The sequence below is a fragment of the Sus scrofa genome, chromosome 10, assembly GCF_000003025.6.
Source record: "Sus scrofa isolate TJ Tabasco breed Duroc chromosome 10, Sscrofa11.1, whole genome shotgun sequence".
Classification (NCBI taxonomy): domain Eukaryota; kingdom Metazoa; phylum Chordata; class Mammalia; order Artiodactyla; family Suidae; genus Sus; species Sus scrofa.
The window spans coordinates 12,595,754-12,623,496 of NC_010452.4; the positions used below are offsets into that span (position 1 = coordinate 12,595,754).

Here is a 27,743-nt window from a genome sequence, read left to right on the forward strand (position 1 = left end):
GGCATATGGAGGTTCCCAGGCTAGGGGTCTAATCGGAGCTACAGCTGCCAGCCTACACCACAGCCACTGCAACGCAGTGAACTCACTCAACCCACTAAGTGAGATAACCCACGGAGGGAGGCCGCACCCTCACAGTTCCCAGTCAGATTCTTTTTCCGCTGGGCCGCAATGGGAACTCCACTCATGTGTTTTTGTTTACTTACTTCCCTCCCAGTTTTACTGACATATTACTGTAGGCATATAATATACCTAAGTTTAATGAGTACAATCAACGTGAAGATACAATGTGTGTATATATTGCAAAATGGTTACCACAGTAAGGTTAATTAATACCTCTATCCTTCATGAGGAAAGACACACAAAAATCTTTCTTGTGTGCGCGTGTGGTTGTAACTTTTTTTCCTCCTATTTTGGCCACCCCATGGCACGCGGGGTTCTCAGGCCAGGGATCAGATCCCAGCCACAGTTGTGACCTAAGCCACAGGTGCGACAACGCTGGATCCTTAACCCACTGTGCTGGGCCAGGGATCAAACCTATGTCCCAGAGCTCTAAAGATGCTCCTTATCCTGACGTGCCACAGGGGGAACTCCCACGGTAACAATTCTTAAGATCCACTCTCCCAACAACGTAGAGGTACAACCGGCCCTTGAACAATGTGAGGGTTGGCAGCGATGATCCTCAGCTCAGTAAAAATTCGTGTATAACTTCCCAGCTGGCCCTCTGCCTCTGCGGTTATGTTAGCTACAGATTCAACCACCTGTGGATTGTGTAGTGCTGTAGTACATACTTATTGAAAAGAAAAAAAAAAAAAAAAAAAAAAAAACCACATATAAGTGGATTCACACAGTTCAAAGCCATGTTGTTCAAGGGAAAACTGTATATAACACAGTACTGCTAATTGTACCCTGGATGCTCAGCACTTACTCATCTTACAGCAGAAAGGTTAGGCTCTCTGACCAATATTTTGCTATATCCCCGCCCTCTGCTCATCAGGTTGTAATGCAGCACCATCCAAAGAAAACTAACATACATACGCAGATAACCTTTGCTACCCTTGCACTGTTTACTGTCATGTAAAAGCACTGTTCATGAAGAACCAGAATTGTTCTTTTTTAAGATAATTCAAATAAATTTAACTGAGAATGGAAAGCAGAATTCCACGGTATTTAAGAATGCATACACATATTAGATATTATGGAGTTATATAATAATACATAATATATTAAATAAGGCTTGGTTTACAATGTTAGTATGACAACTTACATGATGACAATTTATATTTAAAATAGTAAACTTTCTACACAGATGATAAGATAGTATATTTACCTAAAAATAAAATACAATGTGTAGCTAAACAGGTCCAATGGAAGTTGAATGGCTTTATTGATTTCAGGTTCAGTATGATAGCAATGCAAAGTCCCTGAAGGACAGGCAGCTGGAAATGCCAACTGGAACATAGCAGGGATGGCAGAATTTGTTACACATGTTTACAAAATAACATCCAATCAGGATTATTAGTAGCAGCCAATACACACACAGAGGCCTGCTAATTTTCAGTGAGAACCAAACCCTAAGATAGCTACCAGACTCAGCTCTCAGGTAGCATACCAGCACATCAAGATTTTTTATGACATTCTAATTTTGCTAATTATATCCCACTCACTTCCAAAATGAACGTAAAAATCTCTTAAAATGGAAGTGGTTCAGATAACTGAATCTTAAAATTAACCAAAAACCTCAGAGACTTCACAATTAAGATATGTGCGTTGACAAATCTAAGTGCTGCTGTATATAAACTTGGCGCCAAGATTCTTGGTAGTCCAAGAAAAACGGGAAAAGAGTAAAAGAAAATCTTTACAAATAAAGAAAGATATCTTTGTGGACACCTACTGAATAGAAGGAGATCAATATAGACTTGAACCTCAGATGTAAGTACAAATTTTGAGGACATGGCAGGCCTTTTTTTTTTTTTTTTTTAATTTGCTGTTATTGTTGTCTTTTTAGGGTTCCCAGGCTAGGGGTCCACTTGGAGCTGCAGCTGCAGGCCTACGCCACAGCCACAGCAACGCCAGATCCAAGTCACATCTGTGACCTACGCCACAGCTCACAGCAACGCAGGATCCCTAACCTTCTGAGCAAGGCCAGGGATTGAACCTGCGTTCTCGTGGATACTAGTCAGGTTAGTTACCAATGAGCCACAATGGGAACTCCAAGGCAGGCCTTTTTGAAGAAGATATTTGACAGCACTGTAAGGAAGATGGCCACACACTGCAACTGACCAAACAACTGTCCCAGGAACCAAGCAGAGGCCATTTTTTGGGGCAGGGTCTTTTTAGGGCCACCCCTGTGGCATAAGGAGGTTCGAAGGCTAGAGGAAAAACTGGAGCTGCAGCTACCGGCCTACACCACAGCCACAGCAATGCAGGATCCAAGCAGCATCTTTGAACTATACCACAGATCCTGGCAACGCTGGATCCTTAACCCACGGAGCCAGGGATTGAACCCACATTCTCATGGATATGAGTCGGGTTTGTTAACCACTAAGCCACCACGGGAACTCCCAGCAGAGGCTATTTCTGCACTTGGCATGGTCAGACTGTGAGTCACAAATGAATCATTTTCATCCATACACCCTCAAACAGTACAAAGACACTGTCAAAAGTGAAGAATAGTGCAAAGCTGGTGAAATGACCCCAAATCGTCACATAATAAACATCTATGAATTTTGTATTTTGAAAGGAAAGTGTAAGTATATGGAAAAGTATTTCAATTTTCACTTCTCATGTGTGTGTTTTCTAAGCTCTCTGATTTAGGCTACATTTTAACAAGAATGGAGGTATCACCTCAGCAAAAGAGTGAGAAGCTTTTCCCAGATTGATAAATAGACCGAATTCATGATGAAGACAGTGAGAGGACCCACTTATTTAAATCTAAACATGTGCATGGGAAAGGAAAGATAGAAGATACTTCATTAACTTATTAATAACTTTGCTATTTATTTTTTTGGCTGAGCACATGGCATATGGAAGTTACTAGGCCAGGGATCAAACACATGCCATGGCATTGACCCAAGCTGCTACAATGACTACACCAAATCCTTAACCCACTATGCCACAAGGGAACCCCAATTTTGCTATTGTTACAGTTGTCAGCCACAGAGATTACATAACATTCTAGAATTGTTGCTAAAGGTCTCATTAGAAAATGTTGGTTTTAGGGGTTCCTTCTGTGGCATAACGGGATCGGCAGCATCTCTGCAGTGCCAGCATGCAGATTCGATCCCCAGCCCGGCACAATGGGTTAAAGGATCCGAGCTGTGGCTTGGATCTAATCCCTGGTATGGGATCTCCATACACCACGGGGTGGCCAAAAGGGGGGGGGGGTCAGTTTTAATATCACAGATGCTAGCAAATGATTATTTTCCAGGTTAACAGTATGATAATCAGTTAGGACTGGGAGATTCTGAACATAACTGTACCTTTTTCATTTCCACTCTTATGTCTTGCCATTTCTTGCTTCAGTGCACAGATAGAAGCCTCCCGTACTAAAGCAGAGAGATCTGCTCCCCTGTAATTAAAAAAAAAAAAGTGTTTTATTAATTTTTTCTTAGATACTGCAAAAGCCCAGAAAGAAGTCTAAGCGTCATTTTCCTCTTCTTCTTCTCTTTTTTTTTTTTTTTTTTTTTTTGGCTGTATCCACCATCATGTGGAACTTCCCAGGCTGGGGATCAAACCCAGGGCACAGTTGCAGCCTGCACCACAGCTGCAGCAACACCAGGTCCTTAACTCACTTCGCCACAAGGGAAGTCACATATTAACCACTCAGGAAAGAAACTGACCAATAAAGGTGGGATAAATTGATTATGGTAGTAGGAAAGAGCTTTTAGCTTTCACTTAAAATATCTCTAACTTTTTGAAGACAGGACATTACAGAGGAAACTAAACAATGAATCAAATATTTTCACGCCAAGCATTACAGATACTAATATTAATATAAAAGGTCTAAAACAATTAGTGAGTAGAAAGCAACTTACACATTGTTTTTTGTAAAATTTTCATTCTGAAGGCCAATGCTAAAGTGCTGACTGGCCCGTTAGGATATTACCTAATGTTTAAAATAAGCTTATTTAAAAGTCATTTAGGACCCCTAGTCCAAAAATGGAAAATACAAAGGCTAGAAAGTCACTGAGGCACATAATTCAAGCTCAAGCCAAATGGACAGATTGTGATTTACTTAATACACAGCAAGAACTAAAAAGCCTTCATGAAATGATCTGTGAAATAACATGCTGAGTCTGCATGGGTCTTGAGTGCAACAAAAGGCACTGATGCTGACTGATATTTCAATACATTACATCTTTAACAGGATTCTTCGAGATTCTTTGAGAAAAGAGTTTGAACTTGGGGATAAACCTCATTTCCAGATATTAAACTTATTTAATAAGTTGATGATCCATATAACTTTAATAAAATTAAAGACTCACAGAGTTTAAATTATTAACTGAATCCAAGTTTCTGTTGGTTAAATATTAGGTTTACAACATTACTTAGCAATCACGTACATGCTGGGATAGTCACTCCTTAATGTTAAAGCAACACTGGGGCAGAGATATCATTAACTAACGTAACAAGTAGCTGGAAAGACTAATATTATAGTGTCTCTCAAACTGTGATGACAGTGGCATTAAAACCCAAAACGAACACACTAACTTCTCTATTTTGTTTCGGTAATGAAAATTTTATTTACCTTTACTTAAATTCACTCACATTATTTGAAACACTCCTTACTCATTAATTTTTATTTGTGTGTAGTAACAGCTTATATTGATTGAATATGTTCTAGGCATTAGGCTAAAAATTTACAATATTTGCATTTAGTTATCACAACAGTCCTATGAGGTCGGTTTTAGTATTATTCCCATCTTACAGCTGAGATAACAGGGAGTCAGAGGGGGTAAATGACTTACCTAAAGTCACACAGCTGATAAACAGTGAGCTGGGATTTGAAACTAGGTCTATTTGACTCAAAAACCAAGTTCTTAATCACGTTACTGTATATGTCCTGACTCTCCCCATTTCTTTTCCCCAAAGAATTTAGTGTGGCTTATTCTTGGCAATGGAAACCATATGCACATTTGGTAAACATTTCTAACATGAACTCATAGAAATATAATCTAAGGTCATATGTGCACATAGGAATAACACAGGAAGTGTTACCTTGGAGCCTGCACCCTGAAGGTTTTAACCCCTTTACCCCTTTATTAACTGACCCCCAGATGTGGCTATAACCACAGCTCACGGCAATGCCGGACCCTTAACCCACTAAGCAAGGCCAGTGACTGAAGCCACGTCCTCAGGGATCTTGGCTGAGCCACAACAGGATTTCCCAGCCCAGAGTAAGTTCTGCCATCAAAACTGCCTCTGTTACTCACTGCCAATCTTTTCAGATTTTAGCACTCAAAACATGTAAACTACTGGGAGTTCCCATTGCGGCTAAGTGGGTTAAGAACCCAATGCTGTCTCTCTGAGGATATGGGTTTGATCCCTAGTCTTGCTCAGCGTGTTAAGGATCCGGGGTTGCTGAGAGCTGTGGCAGATGTGGTTTGGATCCCGTGTTGCCGTGGCTGCGGCCTAGGCCTCAACTGCAGCTCTGATTCAATAGCAGTAAGTTCATTTAGTTACATACTGACATGCATTTGATTCCCAACAAGGGGGAGAGAGACAATTTTCCTTAAAGGTAAGGTGGGGCCTACCTACATCTGCCCCTCACCACCGCCGCTTGGAACTGCACATCTCCGCTTCATCAAGACAGTCACCACTTTCTTTCCTTCTTTTTCAGTTTTTTGGCCATGCACATGGCATGCAGAGGTTCGCTAAGCCAAGGATAGACCCTGCATCACAGCAGTGACCCAAGCCGCTGCAGTGACAATGCTGCACCACCGGAGAACTCTGACAGTCACCACTTTCTTAAGTGAGCCCAGATTACTGACCACAGTGTGGCACATTTCTCAGGAGCACTGGGGTTAGGGTTGGAGAACAAAGACTGACACTTATAGCCCTAGATGTTCATATATGAAAAAACGAGAGATAAAACTGAGTCCTGGACATGCTCCCTAAAAATGACCTGCATGGTTTCAAGAGGAATTATCATGTGAGGAGACAGTTATGTGAAAGTCCTCAACCAAACCAGAAGTAACCAAGTGCCTGAATCAGTACCGGTGGCTCTGCTCTCTGGGTGTAAATTTACACTGTTGAATAACAGACTCCTGAAGACCTGGGAGAGCAGAACAGAGCCTTCTTCACTGACTTAGCTTCACAAAGCACAGCACCTGGGCCTGACCCACAGGAATGTCATGAGCACCACGTACACGTGATGATCAACGGGGCTTTTAAAATAAGCCAGAGGGAGCGGTGACCCCATTAGTTACACATGAGCTTCATTTTCTTCCCTGTGAACCCAAACGGAGAAAGCTAATAAACAAGTTTACGTAAAAACATATGAAGAAAACAACGATAATGACAACCACCACAATCCCACAAAAGCTGAAGGCAGAAATATCTGACTTCCTGCTTTTACTATATAGTGTGTGGATATTTATTAAGAGATGTGAAGTGAAAAATGTACTCTGAGGCTTGAAAAACTTGAAGACTCTTTTCTTTTAAATGCCGAAGCACCTGGATAATGTGGCAGCTGCTAATGAAAGGTCTGCTTTAACATTCTGGAAGGATGGAGAGACAGTGTGTGAAGGGCAGTGATGGTGTGAGGGTAGCTGAGTACCAAGTGTCATCATAAGAAAGGGTTCCCCCTGCTCCCGGGAACTCCTCAGAGCCCCAAAATGGGGAGTCCCTTCCCTAAGAAGGAAGAGCTAGAAGCTAGGTGCTTTACAGGATTCCTGACTGAATCCTTCCAACATCATTCTCATTTTACACGTGAGGACACAGAGTCTCAGAGCCTTAACCGACCTGAGACAGAGATACTTACGTATAGCAATCGCAGCGAAGGTCACCAGCGAGTGCTTCCAAATTTACATCTGCATCCAGTGGGGGTTTGGTGCCATTCTAAGTAAGAGAGAAATCCGTTCTCATTGAAGCTTTAAAGATCAATATTTTCCCACATAATAGCTTTTAAATAAATAGTAATGGCTTCTTGGTTACATGAATATAAATGACGCCCAGACTAGTGGTATAAGATTTTTACAAATTTCAATTTTAGGAAATGAGGTTAAGAAGCAGATTCCAAACTTGGGAAAGCCAAAGGCAAACAATTTATCCTGGTAAAGTCTGAAGAATTTGTAAGTGTAATGGCAAAAAACAAAACGCCGAGAACAAAAACTGCCACCTCAATCTCTCCAAAGGTGAGAATCACATTTTCTTTGCCCGATTAAATATGGTAAATACTTAAGCAGTGATCAGTTTTGATATGCATATGTACTTGATTTTGATGTGAGGTTGTCTAGGAAGGGAGAAATGACACTGAACGTTGCCAGGAGAGAACAATAGCAAACTACTCCACAATAAAAGCCAACAGCCAGAGTTCCCATTGTGGCGCAGCGGAAACTAATCTGACCAGCATCCATGAGGATGTGGGTTTGATCCTCCCTGGCCTCGCTCAGTGGGTTGGGGATCTGGCATTGCTGTGAGCTGTGGTGTAGGTTGTAGACTCAGCTCGGAGCCCGTGTTGCTGTGGCTGTGGCGCAGGTTAGCAGCTGCAGCTCCGATTTAACCCCTAGTCCAGGAACTTCCATGTGCCTCAAGTGCGGCCCTATAAAGCAGCAAAAAAAAAAAAAAAAGCCAACAGCCCTCGGTGCTCACCTTGCTCTTTCTCAAGCCCTTTATCTAAAACTCAAGCCCTTCTTTGGCCCCAACTACCCTTTGGCTCATACCAAGAGATGCTAGAAAGGACAAAGACCAGAAGTCTTAGAATTCCAACAACATCTAACAGCGAACTGCCTGCATACAGTACATATTTATTAACATCTGTAGTGACTTAAACTGCCGAGGCAAACAAAAGTTTTTAGTGACAAAGTATGTGATACTGTTAGTTGGTAGGTTCGTGAGTATTTGCTGTATCTTTCTGATCAGTGCTTTACGTATTATCTTTCCTTGGTAGAAAATACTACATGGAAATAAATAGTTTAAGAGGAAATACAGAGATAAAGGTAAACAAACACTAAACTGTCAGTGTAAACATTAGCTCAGCAGATGCTCGGAGCAAGGACTGGGTCAGCCGACCGGGCACCTTGCACAATCACAGGCCCCCCAGCCCGGCGCACGTAGTGTCCGCTCATATCCTCTCTGTTAGGAATGTTTACGAATTTTATAAGTGGTACACGTGCTAGCTGCTATCATTAGATAAACTGCAAATGTTCATGTAACACAGCTTCAAGAAAGAGTTATGTTTCCCATCCAATCCACTTTAACCTGTGAAATAAACATGGGAAAATAAACTCTGTGTTCAAGAAACAATTTTGCGGGTTTTTTTTTTTTTTTAATTGAAGTACAGCTGATTTACAATATTGTGTTAATTTCTGCTAGACAGCAAAGTGATTCTGTTATACACATATATACATTCTGTTCTTCAATATTCTTTTCCAATCTTTGTGCTTTTTTCTTTTCTTCCCCTCCAGATGTGTAGAAAGCTAGATGGTCAGACTGCACGATCCCTAAAGTTACTTTTCATGTAAACATTTTCAGATGTGAGCTGTGGTGTAGGTCACAGACTTGGCTGCGATCCCACATTGTCATGGCTGTGGTGTGTCGGCCGGCAGCTGCAGCTCCAATTCAACCCCTAGCCTGGGAACTTCCACATGTCGCAGGTTCGGCTCTAAAAAGACAAACAGGAGTTCCCATTGTGGCGCAGTGGTTAACGAATCTGACTAGGAACCATGAGGTTGCAGGTTCAATCCCTGCCCTTGCTCAGTGGGTTAACTATCCGGCATTGCCGTGAGCTGTGGTGTAGGTCGCAGACGTGGCTCGGATCCCGCGTTGCTGTGGCTCTGACATAGGCTGGCAGCTACAGCTCGGATCAGACCCCTAGGCTGGGAACCTCCATATGCCGCAGGAGCGGCCCAAGAAATGGCAAAAAGACAAAAAATAAATAAATAAAATAAAATTTCATTTATAAAAAAAAATAAATAAAAATAAAAAGACAAACAAACAAAAAACCCAGTATCTTATCTCCAGACAGAGATACTGGAAAGTATAATTTGGTGCTATATTAGGGACTGGGAGGAGAGGTTTTGTTTAGATAGGGATTTATCATGATGGCGAACAGAAATGTTTGGACTTTTCAAGCTATTTCTGAAATGGGGAGGCCTGAGAACACTGCCTTGTTGAGTCCCTCAACCCACCATTAGGAGGGGTAAAGGTACTTCCTGTTTTAATCAAAAGCTCGATCATTAGAAATAGATTAATGGAGGATTGCCTACGGTAATTCCTGTATACTTCTCAATATCTAAATTCTACTCTTGGGTTCTGCTGAGCTTTCATAAAGGCCCACACATTCTCAGAGGTGCATTTCCTTGGCTTTTCATTAAGTTGTTTTTAATGAACTGAATTTTAGCAATATCCTCTGCTTATATTAGGAGAACTACCAACTTCAGTCCTGAAAGGCTTGTTTTTGTTTTTATGATAGGGATATTGTTAAAAATGCCTGTTACACCTGAGCGTTCTATTTATGAGAAGCCAGTAGAGAAAATTTTCTTACAACGGCACAGTGGGAGCAATGGCTAGCTTGATTTTTAGGTCACCCTTTTAGTTCACTCTCTTGTGAAAGCTCAATATACAAAGGAATACGATAAACAATTACCTAAAAGTAGTATCTCAGAAAAATAATTCTTAGCAATACAAATTCTCAGAAATTTTCTTATTCTTAGGAATTAATTTTTTAGAAAAATAAACCCCCAAATACTTTCACCAGAAAAAAAGTAACGAATTACCTTTTTGTGAGAGTATAAATGTGGGCTATAATAAGATACAAAGGTCTACATAGGATAAGAGCTTCAATACCAACATTATTTTCCAATTAGTAGAAATAAGGGCTAAGAATATTTGGAACATTAAATCTAATTATTCTCTCTCTCTCTCTCTTTTTTTTTTTATTGTCTTTTTAGGGCCGCACCTGCAGCATATCAAGGTTCCCGGGCTAGGGGTCGAATCAGAGCTACATCTGCCTGCCTACACCACAGCCACTGCAATGAGGGATCCGAGCCACAACTGCAATCTACATCACAGCTCACGGCTACGCCGAATCCTTAACCCTTTGGGCGAGGCCAGGAATCAAACCTGTGTCCTCAAGGATACTAGTCAGATTCATTTCTGCTGAGCCATGATGGAAACTTAACTGATATGTGGCCATGTTTCTGAGCTGTAGTACGAAGTAAAATGAAAGGTGAATTCCATATACTGTCATGTGGGAACAATCAGAATTTTATTCAATAGCATATTAGAAAGCTTATAAAGCCAACTGTACAATTTTTTTTTTTTAGGGTGAACCTGCAGCATATGGACGTTCCCAGGCCAGGGGTCAAATCAGAGCCGCAGCTGCCAGCCTACACCAGAGCTACAGTAACACAAGATCAGGGCCATGTCTGTAACCTACACTGAGCCAAAAAGGAACTCTCCTACATAAATATTTTAGAGAATCATTTATTGAAATGATTCTTAATCATGAAAAGAACTCAACAAATACAGTTGAATAAAGAAACTATTAATAAATGGAATAAACCTGATAATGAAATATCAGGTTTCATCATCAAATGACAAATCGAAATAAACTAGAAGACATAAAAGCTGTGGCAAAGTGCTGGGTGTGAGGGGCCTATCGATTTAAATATGAAACTAAAGAACATGACTCTTGAACAGAATGTAAATGTGTTGACAGCGAACAAAGAAAAACTACACAGGGAACAAAAGCTGGTAAGTGGAAGAAGGGCAACAGAAGAATGTTAATTATCTAATTTGCAGAGCAGAAATTAAACTGAGGCCATCTGTAATGAAATGTATACTGGGAAGTTTAGCTTTGTTTACTTTTAAATTTCAAATAAATTGAATTAAGTGTTAAGTTTACTCCCCTTCCTCCCTCTCATTCATTCAATTATCCACCCATCCAACAACTCATGCTGAACAAAAATGTTTGGAATGCTGTCTTCACGAAATGTATGCAGATTATTTTGTAGTAGAAGAATTAAGGGTGATCGGTCTTCTTTTTTGTATTTTGTATGCACTGCTTATTATTTTTAAAAAACAGCAACGTCAATACTGTACAGGCATCTTAAAAGTTGTCATGGAGTTTCCACTAGGGTGCAAAGGGACTGGCAGGGTCTCAGCAGCACCAGGACACAGGTTTGATCCCTGGCCCAGCACCAGAGGGTGGTTAAAAGATCTGGTGTTGCCACAGCCACAGCATAGGTCACAACTGTGGCTCAGATCTGATCCCTGGTTAGGAAATTCCGTATGTCTCAGGGCCACTAAAAAAGAAAAAAGTTGTCATATACTAAAATGGAGGACAGAATTCAACGCTGTAGTCTTAAAACTCAATTTTCCACTGGATATTTATAACGAGCCTCTACCTATTTACTTTTCATCTTAAAAATTTCTTCTCCATTTCAAATATGTTGAGGATAATTCCTTTAAAGTGATAATCGAAGATCTAAAAGAACATAAAATGTAATTGATATCTCAAATATATCCGTTAAGAATTTAACTCTAAATATCACTTTTATTTTCACACCACAGAAAGGTCCCAAGCCACAGCAGTGACAACATCAGATCCTTAACCTGCTGCACCACAGCGGGAACTCCTACTTATCTGTATTTATTTATCTGGCTGCACCTGTGGCATATGGAAGTTCTGGTGCCAGGGATCAAATCCGAGCTACAGCTGCAACCTACACCGGATCTTTAATCCCCTGCACCATAGTGGGAACTCCTACTTATCTGTATTTAAAATGCAAGAAATATACACAAAAATATACCATTTCCTTTACTCACTTTTGTGATAGTTTTTAAGATGGCAAGACGATCCGCTGGGGGTGGCAAACCCACAAAGAGTGTTTTGTCCAGGCGGCCTGGGCGCAGGATTGCAGGGTCAATGATATCTAGAGAACGGAGGAGAAAATCCTAAATAAGTAAAATAAAATCTTTCCTGCTTTCCTCCAGGATTTCTGATCTCGGATGATGACCCCCGCCTACTCCTCAGGTAGAGGGATTCTCCCTTCCCTCTAACTGGAGACACACTCTATCAGTTATGCCCCCATCACCTCGACTCTCTGTGAAGGTGGATGTAATGTCCCCCCAGCCCGTCCTGTTTGTAAACTTTGCTCTCTGAGATGCCTTACAATGCTGCAAGAGTCGTCTTCCTAAAATGCGTATTCAATTCCCTCAACTCCTGTTCCCCACTGCAGAATGAAGCCTAACACTTTCACCATCACACTACAGTGCAGGCTGCCAAACCTACAAGTCACCTGACTCTATAGGGAAAAGGTTCTCAAACATTCTGGTCTCAAGAACTTTTGTACTTAAAAGATTCTAAGGGAGTTCCTGATGAGGCTCAGCAGAAATGAATCTGACTGGCATCCATGAGGACACAGGTTCAATACCTGGCCTCACTCAGTGGATGAAGGACACAGCGTTGCGTGACCTGTGATGTAGGTCGCAGACAGGGCTCAGATCCCTCGCTGCTGGGGCTGTGGCGCAGGCCGGCAGCTGCAGCTCCGATTCGACTCCTAGCCTAGGAACCTCCATATGCCATGGGTGCAGCCCTAAAAAGACCAAAGGAAAAAAAATGTTTTTCTGTGAAATCCTTTTTAACCTTTCTCTTTTGTCCTTCCCTGAAGTCCTTTATTTGTAGGCAGCCACTGATCTCTTCAGTCACTATGGATTAGTTTGCATTTTCTACAATTTTGTGTAAGTGGGATCATATAGTATGCACTATCTGCTTTCTTTTACTCAACACAATTATTTTGAGACTCATCTAGGTGGTTATGTGCATTAGTACTTATTTCTTTCTTATAGCTGAGTACCATTCCATTATATGGCTACACCGCATTTGTTCTTCAATTCTTCTGTGGACAAACATTTGGCATGTTTGCTGTTTTGGACTGCGACAAGCAGAGCTGCTATGAATATTCATGTAAAGACTTTGTATACGCTTCCATTTCTCTTCAGTAAATACCAAAATGTGGGGTGCAAAGTAGTATGACTATCCACTGCAGGTGAATGCTTAACTTTTAAAAATCAACAAACTGTTTTCCAAATCAGTCGTACCATTTTACATTCCCATCAGACCTGTATAAGAGCTCAAGATCCTCCATCTCCTTGCCAACACTTAGCAGTCTTTTTAATCTTAGTCATTCCAAGATTTGCAGTGTTATCTCACTGCAGCTTTAATCTGCGTTCTTGTTGTTGTGTTTTTTGTTTTTGTTTTCGTTTTTGTCTTTTCTAGGGCCGCACCCAAAGCATATGGAAGTTCCCAGGCTAGGGGTCTAATCGGAGTTGTAGCCACCAGCCTATGCCAGAGCCACAGCAACACCAGATCCGAGCCCCATCTGTGACCTGCAGCATAGTCCACAGCAACGCCGGATCCTTAACCCACTGAGCGAGACCAGGGCCTGAACCCTAAACCTCATGGTTCCTAGTTGGATTCATTAACCACTGAGCCACGATGGGAACTCCTAATTTGCATTCTTGATGACTAATGATGTTCACATTTTCATGTGCTTATTTGCTACCTGCATACTTTCTATGATGAGATGTCTGTACAAACTTTTTGCCCATTTTTAATGTCTGTTGTTGTTGTTGAGTTTTTTGTTTGATCTTTTATGGTTGCACCTGTGACATACAGAAGTCTCTGGGATAGGGGGCTGAACTGGAGCTGCAACTGCAGGCCTACACCACAGCCATGGCAACACTGGATCCTAGCCACATCTGGGACCTACGCTGCAGCTTGCAGCAGCTGAATCCTTAACACACTGAGTGAGGCCAGGGATCAAACCCGAATCCTCACAGACACCATGTCAGGTTCTTAACCATTGGAGCCACAGTGGGAACTTCTATTGTTGAGTTTTGAGTTGGGAGTTGTTACTGAATTCATGATTTATTCTGGATATAAACCCCTTTGTTAAATAAAATAGTTTGCAGATATTTTCTCTCAGTCTGTGGTTTGTCTTTGTATTCTCTTAGTAGCATATTTTGAAGAGCAATTCAATTTATATCTTTGCTCTAAAGGATTGTGTTTTTGGTGTCATATTTTAAGAAATCTTTGTTTAGCCCAACGTAGAAAAAATTTTCTCCCATATTCCAGGAGTTTTATAGCTTTGGGTTTTCATTGTCAATACCATGCTGTGGAAAATTTTTTTTTTTAATCTTAAATACACAAACATAGATCTTAAAGCCAGACCTGCATGCCTCAAGATAAAGCCTGATGTAATGATCCCGACTGTAATTAGAAAGCATTTTTAGGAGTTCCCGTCGTGGCGCAGTGGTTAACGAATCCGACTAGGAACCATGAGGTTGCGGGTTCGGTCCCTGCCCTTGCTCAGTGGGTTAATGATCCGGCGTTGCCGTGAGCCGTGGTGTAGGTTGCAGACGCGGCTCGGATCCCGCGTTGCTGTGGCTCTGGCGTAGGCCGGCAGCTACAGCTCCGATTCGACCCCTAGCCTGGGAACCTCCATATACCTCGGGAGCGGCCCAAGAAATAGCTAAAAAAAAAAAAAGACCAAAAAAAAAAAAAAAGAAAGAAAGCATTTTTAGTTTAGGATTTTTATGATCACTTGAATTCTCTAACAAACATCTAATTTAGTATTAGAGAGTCTATCGTTTTAAGAAAGTAGTTATTTTCATTACAGTTAAAAGCATCCTGAGCACTTTCTATACATTAAAGTGTGTGTCTGTGTACGTGTGTGTACACCGACTTAAACTATGCTCCACCTAAAGCTCTTAGAAAATTCTAAGTATTACACCACTTCTCAAAGATAAGCTGGCTCATACCCAGCTTCTCTATTTGACTAAAAGGCATTTTAAACACGACATACTTAAGACTGAGATCGTAATCTTTTTCCATCCCCTCCCAAACAGGGCCCTGCCATTGTCCTTCCTATCTTGGTTAATGCCAACTCATCCTGCCAGTTTTTCAGGCCTAAAATTTGGAGTCATGTTGAGCCTATTCTCTCACATGCATATTCAAGCCACCAGCAAATCCTGTCAACTCTATATTCAGAGTATATTCACAATATATTCAGATTTCTTTCTACATCCCCAGGTTTTATTTGGTTGAGACAACCAGCATCTTGCTCTTGGGTTTTATTTTTTACAACTTCCTAATTGGTTCCCTACCTAACTGTGTCAGAGACAGAATTCTAGGTGGAAGACTCGAGATAATAATTCCTTTTTTTTTTTTTTTGCTTCCGCAGGTAGTGGCTTAATGTGGAATCTCAGTTCCCAGGCCAGGGGTTGAACCCAAACTGAAGCAGTGAAAGTCTTAACCACTAGACCACCAAGGAGAACTCCCTCAAGATAATAATTCATACTTTTTTTTTTTTTTTGTCTTTTTGCCATTTCTAGGGCCGCTCTCGCGGCATATGGAGGTTCCCAGGCTAGGGGTCTAATCCGAGCTGTAGCCGCTGGTCTACACCAGAGCCACAGCAACACAGGATCCGAGCCTCGTCTGCGACCTACACCACAGCTCATGGCAACGCCGGGTCCTTAACCCACTGAGCAAGGCCAGGGATCGAACCCGCAACCTCATGGTTCCTTGTCGGATTTGTTAACCACTGCGCCACAACGGGAACTCCAATAATTCATACTTTTGTAATGAAAAAGTCACCAATAATCCCAAAGATTTAAGGACAAAATCCATTCACTCACAAATGAGACAGATGCCTGAAGAGGCACTCTTGCCACATCTGCTGATCAATAAGGACCTATTATATTATCAAGAACAAAAAACAGCTAAAATTTAAGAGCTAATGGTAGTAAGCTTCAACTTTAGGAAAAACTGTTTTGTTGCAAATGGAACCTCAATTTTCAACAAAAGTGTCTAGATAATTCAATGGAAGAAAAGACTAGTCTTTGCAACAAAATATACTGAGAGAGATATCCACATGCAAAAGGATGAATGGACATCTTTCTCACAATATACAAAAAACTCAACATCAATCAGAGATCATAAGCACTAAATGTATGAAACTCTTAGAAGAAAACACAGGTGTTAATATTTGGGATCTTGGGTTAGGCAATGATTTCTCAGATATGATATCAAAAGCAAATGTGATTAAAAAAAGAAATCAATAGACTGAACTTTATTAAAATTTGAAACTTTTGTTCTCCAAATAACATCATCTAGAAAGTGAAAAGATGATTCCCAGACTGAAAGAAAATGCATATTCTAATCAGACATTTGATTATGGATTAGAATAAAGAATTCTTACTACTCAATGATAAAAAGGTATTAACCCAACCAAAAACTGGGGGAAGGATTCAAACAGCTGTTTCGCTAAAGAAAATATACAAATATACAAATAAAGAAAATATACAAATGGCCAATAAGAAAAGATGTTTAACATCATTAACTACCAGGGAAATGCAAACCAAACTACAATGAAATTCTACCTCACATCTACTAGATGGCTACAGTAAAAAAGACAAACAGAAGTTCCCACTGTGGAATCTGACTGCAGCAGCTCGGGTGACTGCGATGGCTCAGATTCAATCCCTGGCCTGAGAAACTCCATGTGCTGCGGGTGTGACCATAAGAAAAAAACAAAAAGACAAATAACAATAGGCGTTGGTGGATGAGGATGTGAAGAACTTGGAACCCTCATATACTGTTTTGTCACAATTACTAGCAGGAATAGAGTATTCAGCAGTTTCTCAAAATGTTAACTGTATAGTTACTAGATGACCCAGCATTTTTATTCTTATGTATCTGCCCTAGATAAATTATATGCCCACACAAAAACTTGTGATGAATGTTCATAGCAGCATTATCATAACAGCCAAAAAGTGGAAACAACCTAAATGTCCACCAACTGGTGAATAAATAAAATGTGACATGTCCACATAATGGAATACTACCTGGCAATAAAAAGGAATTAAGTATTGATACATTCTGCAACATGGATGAACCTTGAAAACATGTTAGGTAAAAGGAGCTAGACTGGAATTCTCCGGTGGCTCTGTGGGTTAAGGACCCAGCGTTGTCACAGCTGTGGCTCTGGTTGCTGCTATGGTGTGGGTTCTTTCGCATGCCGCAGGCACAGCCCACCCCCCGCTCCAAAAAAAAAACAGAAGCTAGATATGATAGCCCACATACTCTATGATTCCATTCACATAAAATATCCAGAATAAGGAAATCTGCAGAGACATAAAGTAGACTAGAGGCTGCCGAGGGCTGGGGTGGGGCAAGAATGGAGAGGGACTGCTACCAGACACAGATTTCTTTTTAGGGTGATGGAAATGTTCTAAAATTAGGTTGCTGGGATGGCTGCACACTTTTGCAAATATACTCAAAATCATGGACCTGTACACTTAAAATGGGTAAAATTCAGAGTATATTACATATCTAAATAAAACCTTTTTTTTTTTTTTTTAATTGGGCAGTTCCCATTGTGGCTCAGCAGTAAAGAATCCCACTAGTATGCATGAGGACGTGGGTTCAATCCCTGGCCTCACTGAGTGGGTTAAGGATCTGGCATTGCTGTGAGCTGCGGTGTAGATTACAGACGCAGCTCGGATCATGTGCTACTGTGGCTGTGGTGTAGGCTGGCAGCTACAGCTCCAATTCAACGCCTAGCCTGAGAACTTCCATATACTCTGGGCGTGGCCCTAAAAAATAAAAAAATAAATAAAAATAAAAATAAATTAGGTCCTCAAACTAAAGAGACTATCAATATGCCCACTGAAAATTATTACAAGATGACACAGCCTTTGTGAAACAGATGTGTCTCCTCTTTTTTATTTTTTTTTGTCTTTTTGCCATTTCTTGAGCCGCTCCCGCGGCATATGGAGGTTCCCAGGCTAGGGGTCAAATCGGAGCTGTAGCCACTGGCCTATGCCAGAGCCACAGCAACGCGGGATCCGAGCCGCGTCTGCAACCTACACCACAGCTCATGGCAACGCCGGATCGTTAACCCACTGAGCAAGGGCAGGGATCAAACCCACAACCTCATGGTTCCTAGTCGGATTCGTTAACCACTGCGCCACGACGGGAACTCTTCTTTTCTATTTTTTAAAATTTATTTATTTATTTATTATTTTTCGGCTGCGTCCACAGCATGTGGAAGTTCCTGGGCCAAGGATTGAACCCGAGCCAAGTAGCAATCCAAGCTGCTGCAATGCTGGATTCTTGACATGCTAGGCCATAGGAATTCCGGGTCTCCTCTTATGATTCATTAAACAAATACTTACTGAGTTCTATTATGTACCAGGGTACCTGTATATCAGCAGAAGTAATGCCAAGGCCGACATTAATTTTAAAAGGGCAGTACTATACCAAAGGGCAAGATATACTAGCCCGACCCCCCACCAAGTCATTGTTCAACTGCTTTCAAGGAGCATTCAACCATGATCCAAGATCACTGAGGACAGGTAAAGGAACACTGCATTTCGCTTGGAATTTAAATGGCTGAATATCTTACTACAATAAAATCTTCTTGGTAAGTCATCCACTCTTTCATCTGGAATAATTAAGGGCTTACAATGGGTAGGAATCCTGAGCCAGAAGCTATCTCGCAAATATAAGACTGCAGACTTATGCCTTGCCCAGAAGAAGCTTGCACATTCTAATTTATCTACTTTTCCGACTGTGCTATACTTGGAGGACAGAACCTCTTTCTAGATACCAAATTGCTATACTAGGAGGAAGGAGACACCCACTGAATAGAAGAAAGAGTAATAAGCTAGTGGGGCTATTTGGGTCCCACAACCTACACATGTTGTGCAAGAATGTTTTGAACCCGGCAGACAGAGGATGACGTGGGAATTATTCCTCAAATGAGAACATCTTTTTCAGGAGTTGGTATTTGAAAAGGGGAACGCAAAGATGTGTGTAGGAAAAGTTAAACTTAGGGCATCTGTGGTCGAGATATAATTTGCACATGGAGCTTCATCTCCTGGGGTTGAGCACAGGGAAGTAGTTCATTTCCAGAACAGGGCCTTTGGTATACCTCACATTAGGAGAAGGCTGTCAGAGTTCTTCGGAACGAGAGGTAGAACGGTAAGTGAACCAGGGTTTTCGTTTACTTTCTAAAAATCAGCACCTCAAAAATCAGGGGAAAAGCATAAAGACAGAGATGGAAAATAGAAGAAAAAAAATTTAGTAGATCATTTAAGAGGTTTAAGTGCTAAGCATACATATGAAACAAATAAACCAAAAGTCACCTAAAAAGCATCAGAATGATATCCCGCTCTTTCCCCCCTTTCTTGGCCGCCCCTGTGCCATACAGAAGTTCCTGGGCCAGGGATTGAATCTGAGCCATAGCTGTGACCTATGCCACAGCTGCGGCAATGCCAGATCCTTAACCCACTGTGCCACAGCAGGAACTCTTACAACTTTTAAAAGAAAAAAAAAAAAAGCTATACCTATACTCTATGGAAAAAATAATTTTCAACTCAAAACTCTCTATCAAGCCAAGCAACCAATCAATAATGAGAGAAGAATAAAGATATTTTCAAATATATAAGAACTCAAAAAAATGTATCTTCTACATGACCTTCCTTAGGAAAGCCACTGAAAGATAAGCTCTAGCAAAATGAGAGAGTAAACCAAGAGACGAACGTAAGAGCAGAAACAGTGCAAAACAAAGGAAAGCAGGAAAGGGAAGTCCTGAAATAAAGCTATTTATACCACAGACCCAGATGGTACCAGTCAGGACTGCAGCAGGAGGATAAGAAGTTCCAGAAGGAATGTCTCAAATAACAAATAAAACATCAAATAGAACTGATATGTCACCTAGGTAAATAATATTGACTGTTGTATAACATAGCTGATGAAGAATGTGGACACAGAAAACAAAGCAAAAGAAAAAAAACGAGGGTTACTAAATCTAAGAATAAAAGTTATATGAAAAAGGAAACCTAGGAATTCCCTGGTAGCCTAGTGGTTTAGGATCTGGCATTGTCACTGCCGTGGCTTTGGTCACTGCTGTGGCAAGGGTCTGATCCCTGGCCTGGGAACCTCTGCATGCTCCAGCCATGGCCAAAAAAAAAAAAAAAATGGAAACCTAACCTAACCAGTGTTGCTCTCAGGCTGGTATCGAGAAATATTTGCATAATCATGGTAATGTAAATGCTGGCTTGTGCTTGAACTAAAGTTGTGATAAACCTATTTTATATTGGGAGGATGGAGTGGCGAGAACAGATGGTGCGGCATTGATGGGGTGGGCTGTGTGTGGGTAAAGGGTCAGTGTAAGATAATGAACATGCACCGACCTTAAAAAGTTCATGGGTGGTATGCAAATGAAAATGATAAGCCATAGTAGTATGAGCATATTATTTGAAAACATGGAGAAAATACAGAAGAAAAATAGCCCAAGGAGTTTACCAGTAGTTGCCTCTGAGTAGAGATGGGGAGAGGGACACAAAGAATGGCAGTTTTTGTTACAAGCTTTGCAGTGTCATTTGATTTTTTTTTTTTTTCCCTTTTTTGGCCGCTTCGTGGCATATGGAGTTTCCAGGCCAGGGATCAGATCCAAGCCACAGCTGCAATTGCAGCTGCTATAACGCCAGATCCTTAACCCACTGTGCCAGGCCGGGGATCGAATCCATATCCCAGCATTCCCAATCCCAATGCGCTCGCTACAGGAGGAACTCCACAGTGTCATTTGATTTTTATTGGTATCTCCCTCTATGAATTTTTCTTTTTCATGCCTTTCACTGAGTGGACCCGCCACCTCAAAGCCTGTTAATGGCCGTTCTCATGGGGAGTTTGCCAATTTACAAGAATCAAGTCACACAAAACAAATACTGTTCAAAACCTGAGACATAACAAAACAAACTCCAGTATGTAGAGGTGATTACGGTACAGAATGCAAAGTAAATGAACATGTGCTTTAAAGAACTCTCAAAACTCCAAAAACAAACAAACAAACAAAACCCACAAACCACAAAAACCAAAAACACCACAGTGCCATTTTAGAAAATGAGCAAAGGATGCAAAGAGATAATTTGCTGACGAAGATATAAGGATGGCAAAGAAACACATGAAAAGAAATTCTCATCAGCCATTAGAGAAATACAAAATAAAACCATGATGAGGTATCACACTATGCATCTCTTAGAATAGCTAAAATAAAAAATTGTGACAATACACAATACTTGCAGAGGTGCATAGAAACTGGACCTCTCTTAGTATTATTGAAAGAAATTACAACCACTCAGGAAGAATCTGAGAATCTCTTTAAAAACTGAACATACACTTATATGAGCCAGCAATCATGCTCCTGGGAATCTATCTCTAAGAAATGAAACCTTGTGTCCACACGAGAAAGTATACATAGATGTTCATAGCAGCTTTATTTGTAACAGTCAAAAACTAGGAATGGCTATAATGCTCTCAAGCAAAGGATGCAACTTGGGATTAATTTCCAAAATATAACAAATAGCTCATACAGTTCAATATCAGAGAAACAAACAACCCAATCAAAAAATAGGCAGAAGATCTAAACAGACACTTCTCCAAAGAAGACGGAGAAGATGGCAAACAGGCACAGGAAAAAAAGCTCAACATCACTAATTATTAGAGAAATGCAAATTAAAACCTTACCTCACACTGATCAGAATGGCTATCATCAAAAAGTCTACAAATATAAGTCCCCTATGGCGAAGTGGGTTAAGGATTTGGCATTGTCACTGAAGTGGCCCTGGTCACTGCCATGGCATGGGTGTAATCCCTGGCCTGGGGAACTTACACAGGTGCAGGTAAAAAAAGAAAAAAGCTTACAAATAATAAATGCTGGAGAGGGTGTAGAGAAAAAAGATTCTTCCCACACCATTAGTGGGAATGTAAATTGGTATAACGAGTATGGAGGTTTCTTAAAAAACTAAAAATGGAGATATCATATGACCCTCCAATCCTACTCCTGGGCATCTCTCTAGAGGAAATCGTAATTTGAAAAGATACAGGCACCCCATTGTTCACTGCAGCATTACTTCCAATAGCCAAGACATGGAAGCAACCTAAACGTTCATTGAAAGAGGAATGGATAAAGAAGAGGAGATACATACATACAATGGAATATTACTCAGCCATAAAAAAGAATGAAAATGCCACTTGCAGCAACATGGATGGACCCAGAAATTATCATACTAAGTGAAATCAGCCATACAAAGACAAATATCATGACAGTGCTTGTATGTGGAACCTTACTGTTCATATGTGGAAACTTAAAAAAACAACAACAACAACAACAAAAAACAAATGAACTTATTTACAAAACAGAAAGAGATTCACAGGGAGTCCCTGTTGTGGTTCAGCAACTCAGGGAGTTAATGAAACCAACAGCAGTTAATGAAACCAACTTGGATCCATGATAATGTGGTTCAATCCCTGGCCTCGCCCAGTGGGTTAAGGATCCAGCATTGCCATGAGCTGTGGTGTAGGCTGCAGACGTGGCTCGGATTTTGTGTTGCCCTGGCTGTGGCACAGGGCAACAGTTGTGGCTCCAATACAACCCCTAGCCTGGGAACCTCCATATACCGTATGTGTGGCCCTAAAAAAAAAAAAAAGAAAGAAAAGAAAAAGAGATTCACAGACATAAATACCACCTTACGGTTACCAAAGGGTAAAGGGGTGGGGAGAGACAAATTAGGAGTTTGGAATTAACACATATATACTACTATATATAAAACAGATAACCAACAAGGACCTACTACCATAGCACAGGGAAATATTCTCAGTATTTTATAAAAATCTCTAAGGAAAAAGAACCTGAAAAAGTTTTATGTGTATAAAAGGAATCATTCTTCTGTACACCTGAAACTAACACATTGTAAATCAACTATACTTCGATGAAAAATAAAATAAAATGGGGGAGTCGGGGGGTGGAAGAATTGGGAGTTTAGGATTAACAGAGGCAAACTATTACACATAGGATGGATAAACAACAAAGTCCTACTCTATAACACAGAGAACTATATTCAATATCCTAAGATACATCATAATGGAAAAGGATATGAAAAATACACATGGACAACTAAGTCACTTTACTGTACAGTAGAAACGACCACAACACTGTAAATTAACTATACTTCAATAAAACTTAAATAAAATTAAATAAGGGAAAAAAGATAATGCTCCTACGCATAGAATGGTTAAACAAACTAGAACCTGCACACCACAGAGCGCTGCTCAATACTGAAAAGGAACAAGCTACTGATACACACAAGAATTTGAATCAATCTCAAGGGCATCAGACTAGGTGAATAAAGCTAACCTACAAGGTCACATTTTGTGTGAAGTCTACTTTCTGGTTTTGATCACGTCCTCTAGTTATGCAAAATACAACAATTGAGGTAAACTGGGTACAGGAAAATTCTGTTCATTATTTTCTAATTTCTTGTGAATTTATAACTGTTTCAAAATACATAAACAAAAAAAATCACATATTTTATTAAAAAAAAGAAAAATCAGATCACATCACTTCCCCACTCAAAACCCTGCTACTGCTTCCCAACCCAGCAGAATAAAATCCACAGCCCTTACTGTGGCCTAACAGGCCCTGGGCAGCTCTCTGTCACTGTCCCCCTGACCCATTTCACTCTAGACACACTGGCCTTCTTGCTGGTTCTCTGACACACCAAACTTGTTCTCACCTCAGGGCTTCTGTCCCTATTGTTGATTCTCTACCAGTAACACCTTCTCCCAAGTCTGTGCATGGTTCAATCCTTCACATCATTTGGGTTCATGCTCACACATCACTTCTTCTGAAGATGCTTTCCTGGACCGTGATATCTAAGTTAACATTCCTCTCCCCAAACAATAGTCATTCACCATCCTCTTACCCTGCTTTATTTCTTTGTCTATTATTTACCCCCTGTTCCTCAGCCCCACAGCAGAATATATGCAGGCAAAAAAATTTTTCTGAATTGTTAACCTTTTAATTCTCAAAGCTTAGTAGACAAGGGATATAATAAAAGTGCAATAAATTTTTGATGAGCGAAAAATGAAGTCTTTTGAGAGATTAAAGGCAGTAATAATGATATGACTGATCTACAACACTGAACTGAGAGGTTGAATGCACAATTTGTACCATACAACAAAGAATGTGATCAAAGAAAAATACATATTAATACAGATGAAAGATAACTGAATTTTTTTACATTCCTACTTCTCTCCTTTTGAATCTGGTCCTCCCCGTCACTGCCCCAGCTAACAGAATTTGTCTATTCTAGGCCTTGCCCTCAGGAGGAATGGTAGCTTCCACCTTCATGTCCAGCTGTCGTGTAAGAAGTGTGCATGCTCAGAGAGCTATGCTAATGGAAGCCAAGTCACAAGGAGAGGCCTTGGAAGATGACAGTGGGATGGGGCGGGGGTTGGATGGAGATGCCAAGGAACACCAAGGCACTAGCCATGTCAGTAGAGAATTCACCTTGGAAAGGGATCCTCTGGCCCTGCCACACCGGGTGGTGGCATGTCATTCAGAGATGAGCCACCTGCACAGGCCCTTCCTGAATTCCTGACTTAAAATTACAAGCAATGCAAAAACAGTGATTTTAAGCCACTAAGTATCACAGTAGTTTGACATGCAGCAATAGCTAACCAGAACATCAGACAAGAAAATTTTCCTTAAAAAGAACCTGTCTTGAAAGAGAAGGACAAGTATCATATGATACAAGTTATATGTGGAATCTAAAACATGGCACAAATGAACCTATCTATAACACAAAAACAGATTCACAGACATGGAGAACAGTCTTGCGGTTGCCAAAGGGAAGGCAGGAGGGAGTGGGATGGCCAGGGAGTTTGGGGTTAATAAATGCAGACTATGACACTTTCAATGAATAGATAGGCATTGCTGTCATGGCTCAGTGGGTTAAGAACCCAACAGTGTCTGTGAGGATGCAGGTTCATCCCTGGCCTTGCTCAGTAGGTTAAAGATGTGGTACTGCCATAAGCTGCAGTGCAGGTGCAGCCTTAAAAAGAAGGAAAAAAAAAGGAATGGCTAGACAATAAGTCCTACTGTATAGTACAGGGAACTATATCCAATCTCCTGGGGATAGACTATGACGGAAAATAATATACATTAAGAAAGAAGCTATATATACATACATATGTATATATACACACACATATATATGAGTTACTTTGCTGTACAGCAGAAATTGGCACAACATTGTTAATTAACTGTACTTAATAAAAAAGAATGTCTTGATTTTTTGGCTTTATACTGGCTGTTAAACAAGCACATGTTTTCCTTGTTTAACTGGTAGCTGCATAAAGGAATTAGGAATAAAAGATGGTTTTTCTTTTTTTTGAATGTTTTGTATTTGAACCTTAATAAAACTTAACATGCAAAAAAAAAAAAAAAAAAAAAAAAGAGTGGGAGAGTTCCTTAAACCTGAGCAGAAAACAAGTTATAAATAAATAATCACACTAGAATGTCACAGGAGAGTATACAATGGAAGAGAATTGATGAGTAAGCATCAATATAAAAGATCTAGAACATCTATTTATTAAAATTTTATTTTATTGAAGTATAGCTGATTTACAACATTGTGTTAACGTCTGCACAGCAGTCATTCAGTTAAACATATATTCTTTTCCATTATGGTTTATTATGGGATACTGAATACAGTTCCCTGTGCTATAGAGTAGGACCCTTTGTTTATCCATTCTGTACATAAGAGTTTGCATCTGCTAATCCCAAACTTTCAATCCCTCCCTCCCTCACCCTTGGCAACCACTAGTCTGTTCTCTGCATATGTGGGTTTGTTAGAAAATCTGTTTTTATTTCTTTTTAGATTGTATTTTATTTAGTTAGTTATTTTTGGCCACACCCACAGCATGCTGAAGTTCCGAGGCCAGGAATCAAACCCGTGCCACAGCAGTGACAATGCTGGATCCTTAACTCACTGCACCACTAGGGAATTCCCAGAATACCTGTTTTTAAATTTACATGAAGCATCAATGCAATGGACTTTGTTATGGGGAGAAAGGGATGGGTGAGGTACAGTGGAGAAGAAGACAATATTCAAGGACACAGGAAAAGAACAAAACAGAAGCACCAACACGATGATGCATCTGGTCGTTCACTGGCTAAACTCAACACAGACTACTATGGTCAGTTCTGGGTTTTACACCTAAGGAGAATCTGGAGAATCACAAAGAATTCAAAGACAGGAGTTCCCGTCGTGGCGCAGTGGTTAACGAATCTGACTAGGAACCATGAGGTTGTGGGTTCGATCCCTGGCTTTGCTCAGTGGGTTAAGGATCCAGCGTTGCCGTGAGCAATGGTGTAGGTTGCAGATGCGGCTCAGATCCCGTGTTGCTGTGGCTCTGGTGTAGGCTGGCGGCTACAGCTCTGATTGGACCCCTAGCCTGGGAACCTCCATATGCCGTGGGAAAGGCCCTAGGAAAGGAAAAAAAAAAAAAAAGAATTCAAAGACAAATAAAGAGATCAGAGGGAAAAAATCCCATGAGGAAAGGAGAAGTGCCTGAACCAGTTTTGAAGGAAGGGATATAAATAAAACCTAGTGACAGTGAAGGACCTATTATTTTCTAATCCACAGAGTTTAAAGTAAAAGATAAGAGTGCTTAAAACAAACATGAAAAATAGTGAGAGCAGTTAAAGATAGGCTATTACAGCAGACTGTCTTCTTGAAATCTGACAGAAAAGATATGCAGCTGCTGAGGAAAGGTAGGATGTGACTCTGCCCAAATATGAGAAACTTTCAAGGCTTCTTCTAGGATGACTCTGTGATTTTATGACTTAATGACTACTCTTACTGCTAATACTGAAAGTGCTCATGACAGTGGTAATAATTACTAAACAGCTACTTGCCACACACCACAGCAAATGCATTACCACCATCACTTAAGCTTTGTGACAATACTGCCTATTAGGTATTATTATCTTCATTTTATACGTGAAGAAATACTTGTCAGCAAAATGAAGTAACATTTGCCCTGGGTTGATGTAATAACGAATACATTTGGTCTTTGCCCAATTCCTGAGTGACAAGAGTCTTTGTTACGCTAATGAGATAACTCAAGGTTGACCCCCAAGATAACCTCAGGATGGGGCTGGCTATCAGAAAGCCTAACCTCTGATTAGAGGGGTGGAATGTGGAGCCAGACTTTTGGGAAAGCAGGGCGGGGCTGCAGACTGAGCTCAAACACATGGCCAATGAGTCAGTCAAGTCTGGATGTACAGTGACTTCCCAGGAAAAACTCTGGACACTGAAGCTTGCGAGAGACTCCTGGCTGATTAACCAAGGGGTGCTGTGGCCTGACTGTGGAAAGAGGGCATGGGCATTCCCTCTGAGACCGGCCCTAAGTGCACCTTCAGAATAAACTGGGATCATAAGTATAGTGCTTTTCTGCATTCTGGTAATCACTCTAGCAAATTACTGCACCTGAGGGGTCATGAGAATGCCCAGGTTTGGAGCAGGCTGGTCAGAAGTATGTGTGTTCTGGAAACACCACTCACAGTTGCCATGTGAAGTGGGGCAGTACTGCAGACGGATGATTCCTTAACCTACAGGCTCTGACACGAACTCCAGGCACTTAGTGTCCTAAACTGAATTAC

General features: G+C 40.7%; 1 protein-coding gene across 7 annotated transcripts in view; it reads right to left on the minus strand.

Moving 5' to 3' along the window:
* Positions 1-27,743, minus strand: part of NVL (nuclear VCP-like) — a 105,751-nt gene that overhangs the window by 30,863 nt on the left and 47,145 nt on the right. For all 7 annotated transcript variants that reach the window (XR_002336213.1, XR_002336212.1, XR_002336214.1 and 4 more), the window contains 3 exons: positions 11,992-12,098; positions 6,983-7,059; positions 3,480-3,568 (listed from right to left, as the gene is read on the minus strand). Coding sequence is in view for 4 of the 7 variants with exons in the window: in XM_021064380.1 (XP_020920039.1) it covers positions 3,480-3,568; positions 6,983-7,059; positions 11,992-12,098 (273 nt within the window). In the remaining 3 variants the exon portion in view is untranslated. The remainder of the gene's footprint in view (positions 1-3,479; positions 3,569-6,982; positions 7,060-11,991; positions 12,099-27,743) is intronic.